This window comes from Eurosta solidaginis, chromosome 2 (assembly GCF_040869045.1).
Source record: "Eurosta solidaginis isolate ZX-2024a chromosome 2, ASM4086904v1, whole genome shotgun sequence".
Lineage (NCBI taxonomy): Eukaryota > Metazoa > Arthropoda > Insecta > Diptera > Tephritidae > Eurosta > Eurosta solidaginis.
Genome location: NC_090320.1, coordinates 206,256,759 through 206,268,929, shown reverse-complemented (window position 1 = coordinate 206,268,929; position 12,171 = coordinate 206,256,759). Strand labels below are relative to the sequence as shown.

Below are 12,171 nucleotides of genomic sequence, written 5' to 3'. Positions count from 1 at the left end.
AATAAAGAGTATTTTAAAAGGGAATGGGCAATAGTTCTATAGGTGGACGCCTTTTCGAGATATCGACCAAAATGTGGACCAGGGTGACCCAGAACATCATCTGTCGGGTGCCGCTAATTATATATATATGTAATATCACGAACAGTATTCCTGTCATGATTCCAAGGGCTTTTGATTTCGCCAGCAGAACTTTTTAATTTTCTTCTACTTAATATGGTAAGTGTCACACCCATTTTACAAAGTTTTTTCTAAAGTCATATTTTGTGTCAAAAACCAATCCAATCACCACGTTTCATCCCTTTTTTCGTATTTGGTATAGAATTATGGCATTTTTTTTATTTTTCGAAATTTTTGATATCGAAAACGTGGGCGTGGTCATAGTCGTATTTCACCCATTTTTAATACTAGTGAGTTCAGATAAGTACGTGAACTAAGTTTAGTTAAGATATATCGATTTTTGCTTATCGTCATAGAAGGTGTGCCCTTACCAAATTTCACAAGGATTGGTAAATTTTTGTTCGACTTATGGCATTGAAAGTATTTTAGACAAATTAAATGAAAAAGGGCGGAGACACTGCCATTTTGAAATTTTCTTTTATTTTTGTATTTTGTTGCACCTCCAGTAATGATGGAGTTGAATGTTGACATAATTTACTTATATACTGTAAAGATATTCAATTTTTTGTTGAAATTTAAAATTTTTTTTAAGTGGGCGTGTTCGTCATCCGATTTTGCTAATTAGCATACATATAGGAATAGGAGTAGCGTTCCTGCCAAATTTCATCATGATATCTTCAACGACTGCCAAATTACAGCTTGCAAAACTTTTAAATTACCCTCTTTTAAAAATGAGCGGTGCCACGCCCATTATCCAAAATTTTACTAGTTTTATATTTTGCGTCATAAAGTCAACCCACCTGCCAAGTTTCATCGCTTTATCCGTCTTTGGTAACAAATTGTCGCACTTTTTCGGTTCTTCGATATCGAAAAAGTGGGCGTGGTTATCGTCCGATATCGTTCATTTTAAACAGCGATATGAGATGAGTGCCCAGCAACTTACATACCAAATTTCATTACGATACCTCAAAATTTACTCAAGTTATCGTGTTCACCGACAGACGGACGGACATGGCTAAATTAATTTCTTTTTTCGCCCAGATCATTTTGATATATAGAAGTCTATATCTATCTCGATTAGTTTATGCCGTTACGGGGTACCGTTGTGCGAACAAAATTAATATACTCTGTGAGCTCTGCTCAGCTGAGTATAAAAATGTCGGAACAGGAGAGGTATGAAGCAGTCCAGCGCACACCGAGGATGGCAGTTAGTGAGAAGGACGCAACAAAGTAAATGGGGTTACACTGAAACTACAGCCCTTGGTCGGGAAAAAATCCCCAATTGCTCCCGTACCCGGTGCTGTGGAAAGCGTATCACAGTAAAAAAATCAAAAATAAGAATTTTCCAATTTCAAAGCACAGTAGCAGCTCATTTTAGGTGCTGTTGCTGCTCTGCTGGCTGTTTTGCTAACGCTGTGTATAGATCTTTGGCAAATTAGTGTAATAATGCCCAATTAAGTAATAACATGTATGGGGATAAACTTTACTGGCTATCTCAAGTTTATTTAAGAGATTAATTTAATATTTCTCCAATTTCAGATGGGTGATTATTCGGTTTCCCTGAAAGCGCCTGGCCGTAATAAACATTTCCGCGTTCATGTTGAAAACAGTATGTATTGTATTGGTCAACGTAAATTCCATACACTTGATCAATTAGTAGATCACTACCAAAGAGCACCGATTTATACGAATAAGCAAGGTGAAAAATTATATTTGGTACGACCGTTGCCAAAAGCCAATGGTACGTAAACAAATTACATTTGCAGCAGCCGCTTAGCATAGTCCTCACTGTGACTTATCACTTCATCCATATAAGAAAAAAAAATGAACAACAAAGAAACGCAAGTAGCTAAATGCATACAACTAAAAATTCAAAAGTATATATTACATACATATATAAATATAACTCGATATCGCGATAACTTACAACACATTTGCTGTTGTTGCCAAAATCCTGTTGCCACGAATAGAGCAGCAACAAAACAAATTTAGATATTACTGTATAATTTTACTGATACATACATACATAACTACACAAATTGTAATACAAAAATACGATCTTAAATATTCTAATTAACTATTAATGTATAAACAGCAGACCTATTTATTACACGCGTTAAGGCGCAATTTGAGTAAATGTAAAAGAAATACAAATTGATACAATACATGATTAGAAACTCAAATGAATTAATCTCGTCAAATTATCACAGTTTAGTGCGAAATATATGCTAATTCAAATTATTGACAAAAACAAAAAAAACAAAAAAACAACAGCGACTAATTTACGAGCGACTACCAAAAAGCGATATATAAGATTTATACATATGTATTTGAGAGAATAAAACACACAATATAAATCACACTTAATGGATAAATAAATAAATAAAAATATATGTATGTAATTGAAGCGCGTTTAAATACAAATACAATGTCACATGCCTAGTTGTGTAATATATACATATATAATTAATTTTATTATTATTATAATTATTTATTAGTATAGCTTTAATTTTAGATTATTTGTTTTTCTTCAATGCTTTGAAGAAAAATTTTGTAGAATTCAAGTACGGATAAAAGCGGGTTAATTCGATTTAAGTTGCTAACAATTACCAAGTTGTCAACATTTTATAACTGTATTTGTATAAAAACTAAAATGCTACTGAGTTTGGCAGCAGCCAATGTACCAAAATCTCATTGTTTATTACACATATCTATCTATGTTTATGTATTTACATACGTATTTTGAAACATTTTTCCCCAAACATTATTTGGGCGCTCCTAATTTATGAGTCTTAAATATGTGAGAAATTTTAGCCTAAAAATTATGACTATATCGCACACTAACAACAAAAGGGTCATAACTTAAAATTTTTCAAAATCGTGGTTTTTCCATAAACTAATTCACAGTACACATCTCTAACTGCCCCTGCCGGATAGAAATTTAGTACGCTGGCTTAACAAGCAAGCTAAGCCCAACCGGAATGAAAAACGTTTAAACGATTATGGCCGTCCAACAAGGCGCGCCAGTCGCTTCTTATCTGGGTTAACTTGCGCCAATTGCTTACACCAATGGGTATTTAAATCGTTCATTCATTTGGTGTTTCCAGGGTAGTTAGGTAACCCTCTTCCTCCGCTTCCATAGTTGGGTTCCGATAAAAGGTGCTTAATATATTGTATATTTGTATAAGAATGAGGCGGAGCTATTTTCGAATTTTTGGTTTTTTGCTCATAATTTTATCAAATTTGAATTTTATGAAAGACTCCTGCGGGAGCATATTTCTAAGGTACATATTTTTCACGTATTTCGGCCTCATTTCATAATTCAAAGCTTTGAGCACGCCGATAATGTTTGAAGTGTACAAACGGGTAAATGCGTTTTTATTTAAATTTCCAAAAATTCTTTTTTTTTTCAAGTAGGCAAAAGCTTTCAAAACGTTTGAATGAAATATTTATAATAAAATAATATTAGAAATAAATCGTAAAAAGATGTTGAAGAAACCTTAACTTTATCAATATTTGCTTACTAGTAAAGGTGCGTAATTTATTGATTATTAATATTAGAATGAGGCGGGGCTATTGTCGAATCTTTTGTTTTTTGCTTTTTAAGTAGTACAGTAATATATTTAGAATATTTAATAATTGTTTTCGCGTAGTTAATATTAATTGTATAATACTGAATTTCTACTTTATTTAAAGACATTTAAATTATATACTTTTTGTAACTAGTAAATATTTGAATGTAAAAATAATGAGGTATTCACTTAGATCTGGTTATCAGAATATGTGATTAATGGGTTAAATTTTTTGCACAGTATGCAAAAACAACTGAAAAATGCTGTTTAAGTCGATAGCTAAATAACCAGGCTAATAACGTGAATACTCAAACGAAAATACTCTACACAGCTGTTGCATCTGTTGGCTTTTCTTTTTTTTTTTCAATTTATTTTTTGTGTGCTGAGTGCAATCGATCTTCTTATTAATAATTTGTCAGAGTTACATCTATAAGTATACGATATAAAAGCAAAACTATCGGTTTGGTACTTGTTTTAAGTAGCGTCATTAAGAGATTCAATACTCAATAATTTAACTCTAATAAATTCTACACAAGAGTAATAAGCCTACTCGGTCCTATTCTAGTGGAGAGTTTTTTTATGGGAAGAATTCTGTTAAAAATAGGAAAGCCACACCTGCAAGAAAAGAAATATAAGCAAAAATGATTTGCAAATTTTACCAGATATTTTTTTCTTTTTTTTTATTCATTTTAAAAAGGACTAATGAATCGCACAACCAAAAACTATGTTAATTTATTTCGAAAACGTTTTCGAAAAGTTTGAATGACAATATCTAATTTTTTTTTTTTTTTTTGAATTTTAGAGTATACAGTTTTGTTGTCGAATTCATTTTAGTCTGACCAAAGAACAAGTTTTAAGTTTGAAAATTCGCATTGATTTTCAACAGTCTATTTCCGAAGACTGACATTTTTGCCATATAATGTACCGAATTTTGGGAAATTTTACCTATTTGCACATTCTCCTATCGTTCGTTCGAATCGCTGAGCTGTCGAGTAAATAGCTCCAATATTCAGTATGGCAGAATGGTCTTTATTGACAACTTTGCGGTGGCAGTAGTACTTCACAATTACAATTATCGCGTGGTTCACGAATAGCGTGTTTAAATCAAACTGACCATTATCGCTTGCACCGCGCTGCGTTTATACTCTCTTTTCATCTTTTATCTCATACTTGGTTATTTAGCTACATATGTATATCTGTAGTTTATGTCTTTCTTCTAGCTATATGCGTGGGCATGTGTAACAGCTACTGCTCTTAGCTGGTGATAACGTAATATGTGATTGTTTCTCTTTCTTCTTCGCTCTTATCTGCAGACTACACATGTATGTATGTGTATGTGAAATAACCTCTTCGCATCATGCTGTTCGTTGCCTTCTATAAATGGCTGACTGTCATTATGTTTGTTTACTTACAGCATAGTGATGTTCGAAATGCCAATATTCGCCACTATAACTTAATTTTCAAGAACCAAAATTAATAGAACTACAAAGCTGCAAACTCAAAAAGTTTGAAAATTCTCAGTAAAAATGTCGAAGAGATTCTTAAACATTTTCGGAATTTTCGATTTTCTTTGAATACTTGCTTGAAATAGAGCTACATACATAACTTTCTTTAACACTTCAATATTTTTTTTTAAATTAAATTGATTTTTATACTCTGTAGTAGAGTCGGACCGATGCTGGCTTTTTTTGAGAGGCCGATGCCGATTAATAGGCTCGTAGCCGATTTCAAAAGTTGCACGTTTTAAGAGTTTTTGACTTTTTTCGAAAACATTTTTTAAGTTTGTGTACATAGTTTTAGGTGAAAATTCTATAAATATTTTTACAAAATTTAAGTTTAGGAATATAAAAAAAGTAATTAAATCTTCTTATGCTCGCTTTTTCCGTGCGAGTTTCAGTTAAAGTTGACTAGAGTTTAACCTTGCCACTTTGATCGATAACATAAAATGTTGCTGCTCATCTCAGCTTAAGCGGCCAAAGTGGCAAGGTTAATAAGCTCTAGTCAACTTTAACTGTAGTTTAAACTCGCACTGAAAAACCGGGCCTTAATCGTGTTTTTTTACAACAACATTGCACTAGTCAGCAATATCGTCTATTAAAAGCAGTAGTAGCCATAAAGCAATACCTTTTCAGATGAATAACGCAGGTCTAGCGCATTGGTCCCAAGTGTTAACTAAGTTCAACAATAATTTAGCTTCCGATATGGGATTTATCTACAAATTTTTCACTACCTAGTACTGTTCCATAAAGATTGCGTTCGGCAAGTATGGGACCAGAGTTGTGTAGGCTCAGCTCCGATACTAGAACTGTAAAAACCTCTGAGCCTAATTTAACAACTTACAAACTTAAGGCTTAATTTTTCTAAATAGTAGATCTATTTTTCAATTTGTATTTTACTTATGAATAAAAGTTAAAGAAATGTGTAACTTAAAATTTTTTTTTTTAAACGTATGTTTATTCGCCATTAAATGTGTATTTGAACAAATTTAAATTAATTAATTAATCAATTAAAGTTATTGAATTAATTTATAATTAATACTTTTATAGAATTTTTTTTTTTTTACAAATATTTTAAAATTTTATATCGTATTCATACGCGTTCTTGACGCATAGCTTTGAGCGAATGAATGGAAAATATTTTAGAACAAAAACTATTCCAAAAAAGCTTAATATGACTGTATGTGCATATATATGTACTAGTTACAAATATAATTCCAATATCTAGAGGGGACATTCCATGTCAAATCGGAAAACAAAATCGCATAGAGATTTCAATGAAATTATGTATAAAAAGCTCTACCAAAAGCAAGAAAATATTTTGGTCAAATTTAATGTATACATTAAATTTTATACAAAAGTTTTGACCAAAACGCATTCAAATCATTTGTCGTTATGGCATGGAGTTACTCTCTTAAACTATTTTATCACTACTTAAGGGTTAAAAAAACACCCAATACTCGAAAATTAACAAAAATAAAAGCGAAATACGAAAAAGCAGTCCCCTTTTAAAAACAGTCTTGTTAATTAATTTTTGCGCTTTAGCAACATTTCTGCTGTAACTAGGATTGCAATTTAGAGGCTTCATTAAATTGTAGAACGCAACATTGCACACTGCTCTATAACTTTTCCCCCAGCAGGTATACATACATCTATACATACATACATACTAATGAAAATTCTTTCAAGTAGCTGACAAAAAAATTATTATTACAAAGCGTATACATACTTACTTAATTGGCGCGCCAGTCGCTCTTTCTCTTCTAAGCGGCGCCAGTTGGTCACACCAAGGGAGTTTAAATCGTTTTCCACCTGGTCCTTCCGGCGGAGTGGGGGCCGCCCTCTACCTCTGCTTCCATAGGCGGGTTCCGATAGAAACACTTTCTTGGCCGAAGCGTCATCTTTCATTCGCATAACATGGCCTAGTCAGCGCCAACCGCTGCGTTTTAATTCGCTGGACTATGTTGATGTCTGCGTAGAGCTCGTACATCTCATCGTAAAATCTTCTTCGGTACTCACCATCGCCAACACGTAGAGGTCCATAAATCTTTCGAAGAACTTTTCTCTCGAACGCTTCATCTGATGTTGTCGCGTATACATACATACACAAAACTAAGATTATAGTTTAATGCATAAAATATTCACATATCGACTTACAATCACTCCATCTAAGCTGGCGCTTCGAAAACACCTCATCAGCAAACTTCTGAAAAACGCTGCATATCAAAATTCTATTAAATAACGCCTTATTTCAGAAATCGGTAAATAACATACTATTTTAGAATTTTTTTTCAAAATCGCCCGACTCCAGAATAATAATTCAATAAATATTAAACTAAGATACGACCATGGCTCAACTACATTTATGGTTGACTCATCTCATCAGCTGATTTAATTTTTTTCATTTCACTGCAGTAGGGATTATCAAAAGGAGATGACAAACTCAAAATGAAACCAACACCTTGTTTTCATTCCATTTCATTCGCATAACACCAAGAACACAGTTTTTGACAATCTGAACAAAGGTATGTTGTTGCTGTAGAGATGAGCCAAACATATAGTTGAGCCATGGATAGGACGATAATGAATAAAATTCCGAGATGTGTAATTCTTCACTCATTTTCTAAAATAGAGTAGTTTTGGGAAATAAAAGTTCTTAGTTTTTGAATTGGTAATATTCCGTTCATTCGTCGATATATAAGCACTAAAAAGTTACTTAACTCAGACCATTGTTTCAAGTTTTGCAACTCGTTTTTGGTAATACAAAATGTTTAGCCTGTACATTTTCTTGATTTACCTAAGTTTCAACTCAAAAATATTCAAAGGAACTTAGAATGTCATTCAACAGTTTTACAGATGACCTAACGTAAAAAATATACATAGTCCCTCTGCTCGCTGAGGCTTAGTCTAATATGAAAACAATTCCAAATGCTCTTGCCGATTGTGTAATATCTCCTCCTGCCAGTTTCTCTTCATCAGCCTCTTCCTCTTAACTTTACTATTTATTATTATTCTAATTATCATTAGGCCTTGATGCACTGCCACCTTTATTTAGACCTATTGTACTCGCCCTTTCAGCCTATTCCTTTATGTGAAGGCTTTTTAATGTATTTAAGTATCTCTTCGGAATTTTTACTTCATATCACAAAGGGACTTAAAGTTACGCTATCTAGATGGAACAATTTCTGCTTTGTCAGTGCAACGCATTCGCAGAGACTGTGAACTGGCGTTTCATCGTCCAGCTCACAAAAGCGATATATTTGTGTGTCGCATAGATTTAACTTACTTAGGTAACTTTACTCCTAAACTCACTCCCTTTCCGTATTCCTCTGCATAGCTCTGCTCCGCTCTTTTTCCTTAAATTTACACACTTTCACACACCCTTCAACTGCTTCCTCTCGATTTAAATTTTACTTCCACTTCACAGTCCTGTTGTTGTTGTTGTAGCGATAAGGTTACTCCCGAAGGTTTTGGGGAGTGTTATCGATGTGATGGTCCTTTCCCAGATACAGATCCGGTACGCTCCAGTAACACAGCACCATTAAGGAGCTAGCCCGACCATCTCGGGAACGATTTATATGGCCACATTAAACCTTCAGGCCATCCCTCCCTCCCCACCCCCAAGTTGTTTGAGGAGCTTGGGGTCGCCAGAGCCTCGTCTGTTAGTGAAACCGGATTCGCCGCGGATAGGTGAGTTTGACAATTGGGTTTGGAGAAGCTATATATTGCGCTGGCAACCTGAAGGGTTGCGCTACACAGCCCCTTGAATCTGGGTATATTCTGACCCCCTAACCCGCTGGGGACTTCACAGTCCTCTTTCTCTTCATTTTCTTTTGGCTTTCCTCTGTTCCTACCCTCCTTCCATATCTCCTCTACCCCCCCTTTCACTTTACACCAGTCTCTTTCTATTGTGTTTTCCGCAACCTTCGAAACCATCACTCTTTTTGTCCTCATAATTTGTATCGTCATAATGTTCCGTTGCTGTCCTTATTTCCCTGCTATCCCTTTATGCTTATTATCTTTCTTTTCTATCTTTTTCCCAATCCATGTTCACATGCGTCTCCCCTTATATATCCACACTATCTCCCCCGTTTCCCTCTTCCTCATACTTCTCTCTCTCTCATATACAAAATCACTGTACAAAGTAGTGGATATATATTTCAATGATTTTCGAAGATACAAAACTGCATTCTGTTTTACTCTTAAGACACAAATACCCACAAATGTGCAAATACTCGTCTTCAATTTAGAAAGGTAGCCCCCTCCCTTTTCATTCTCTTTAACCTATTACTTTTCCATTCGCCGCTTCGCTCTCAACCCCCTATTGTTTTCTAGGCCATAACTTTTAATTCCTTTTAAAAGACGGATTTTTTTACTATTTAGCAGAAACCTCCTTGAAGCCCTTTTACGAGCAGCTGCGACTATCGCACAAAGACTTAGTAGGCCACTTTACTCCTTCATTTGTCGTCTGAGTTAAAAAGCTATGATAAAAACATTTCAACCCCTTAACAACCCTAACAATATTGCAAATAAATAAATGAACAAATTACAAGTATATGTCTTATTTAATTATATTGTAACGATTTTAGTGAAATTCTCCTTATTCCAAACCTTCTGCTAACGTTTGAATCGCTTAACTGTTGAATAAATAACTCCAATATTCAATAATGCAAAATGGTCTTTATTAGACTACTTTGAGTGTACTTCACAATAACTCTTACTTCACAACTAATTGCGTGTTTAAATCAAACTGCTTAGTCATGCCTCAGCTTGCGCTGCTTTTATACTCTCGGTTTCCTCGTTCACCCATTTCTCCTAAGGTCTAGTAATTTCGTGAACTTCATGCTTGGTTACCAGCCATATACATGTATATTTGTAGTTTGTATCCATATGCGTGTGTATATGTGAGTACTACTTCGGCTGATGATGACATGCGTTTGTGAGTATCTCTCTGTTGCATTGTGCGTATGTGCGTACATGATGATTGATTTGTTTACGTACATACGAGTGGCTGCTTAGTATCTGCTTAGTGATGGTAGTATCGCTTAGTGATGGTAATATTCGTCACAATATGTTTGTCATAGGTATGTATGTATGTGTATATGTCAAAATGGTATTCGCGTAGTCGTCTCTCATGCACCCAACACAGCTCAGCTCCTAAGTCAACTATTTAGGCACTAAGAAGAATGAAGCCATAAAAATAAAGCTTCACAACATTAAATGAGCCATTCCATTGAAAATCGAATAATGTTGAACAACTTTCTCTTCTGAGATATTATTTATTCATACATTTTTAATTTCATTTATTTATTTAAAACAAAAAAAAAAATTGTTAATGATGAAAGAAAAGTGTGTGCCTAAGAGCGCTCGATTTGAACAATTGTTCGATTTCCCACGGAATGATCTTAATGGTAAATACACATTTTTGAAAGAGGAAGCAGCTGCTCTTTTATTATTAAACATACTTATTATTATTAATAATATTAAATGTAATAAATTATATTATAAATATAAAAAAACACATACATATACATAATTAAAACTAAATAAAAAATAAATATTCTAAAAGTCTCACTCTGCGAATATGTTTACATAAATACATGTACTTGGTTTTATTCATAAAGATTTTAACCTAAAGTTGCGAAAATTAAATTCTTTTTTATTTTCAATGTTTTATTTATTTCGTAGCGAACCTGTGTTCGTTTCTTCTGAAGGTCATGGAGAAATTTTCGGATCAGCATATTAGGGAAGTCAATCTTAGCAAACTCCATCTGTGTAGGACTCAATTTTACTATCAGTCTTGAAAATAGAATCTCACGGAATTTTAAGATGTCATTGTGGGAAGATCTCTTTGGGAAACAGGAAATCCATATACAGACCCTGAATCAAAGGCCTGGTTCACGAAAGGATCAAAATTTGATGACGGAAACCCGGAACTGGCAGCTATGGGCCGAACTTCAAGAAGTTGATACCAATGGGATGTTACCCCACTATTTTTCATGCAAAAATTCGTGCAATAGAAGTTTGCGGTAGAGAATGTCAAATAGGAGTATCCTAAGTTGGCGGATGAATTCATTGGAGTTTTAAATAACCTGGGAGGTAAAATCAAGGTTTTGTTAGGATGGATTCCCGGGCATCAAGGACGTGATGGTAATCAACAGGCAGACTACCTAACCAAAAAGGGTGCTTTAGCAGCATATGATCCACAGCCCCTCTGTGGACTCAGAAAGGCACACACTAGGAAAGCCGTAAGTAACTGGGAAAAAAAGGAGTTTAGACAACACTGGACTGAATGCCCTGACCAAAGTCAACCAAATTGGTTATATGTACTCCCAGCAACGAGAGTATCAACCAAACTCATTCTAGGCAGAGAGGACCTACGAACTTGCACTGGACGCTGTAGGATACGATGTGGCGTGAATCTTAAAACTTTCTTGATATAGAGTAAAAAGCCTGAAGAGGTACTTAAATATATCGAAAGCCTCAACATACAGTAATAGGCTGATAGGTCATCCAGAATAGATCTCGATGTGATTGTCCTTTGCCGGATACAAATCCGGTACGCTCCGGTACCATAGCACCATTAAGGTGCTAGCCCGACCATCTCGGGAACGATTTATGTGGCCACGTTAAACCTTCAGGCCATTCCCTCCCTCCCTACCCCAGAGGGAGGCCAGAGCCTCTTCTGTCAGTGAAACAGGATTCGCCGCGGATGGGTGAGGTTGACAATTGGGTTTGGAGAAGCTATATATTGCGCTGGCAACCTGAAAGGTTGCGCTACACAGCGCCTTGAATCTGGTATTTTAGTCGCCTCTTACGACAGGCATACCTACCGCGGGTATATTCTGATCCCCTAACCCGCTGGGGCGAGTCCTAATCTCTTATATGCTAGTTACATATCCTTCCTTTGCGTAATGTAGAGTATATTTATGTTTGTTTTACTGTTTGGTGAATGGTCAACTAAGGTTTAAAATACAAACAAGTAA

At 34.8% G+C, this 12,171-nt stretch overlaps 1 protein-coding gene across 3 annotated transcripts in view; it reads left to right on the top strand.

Moving 5' to 3' along the window:
- Positions 1-10,837, top strand: part of dock (SH2/SH3 adaptor protein dock) — a 166,567-nt gene extending 155,730 nt beyond the window's left edge. For all 3 annotated transcript variants that reach the window (XM_067766991.1, XM_067766992.1, XM_067766990.1), the window contains one exon: positions 1,657-10,837. In XM_067766991.1, the coding sequence (XP_067623092.1) occupies positions 1,657-1,866 (210 nt within the window). In that variant the 3' untranslated portion in view covers positions 1,867-10,837. The remainder of the gene's footprint in view (positions 1-1,656) is intronic.
- Positions 10,838-12,171: the final 1,334 nt, after the last annotated feature.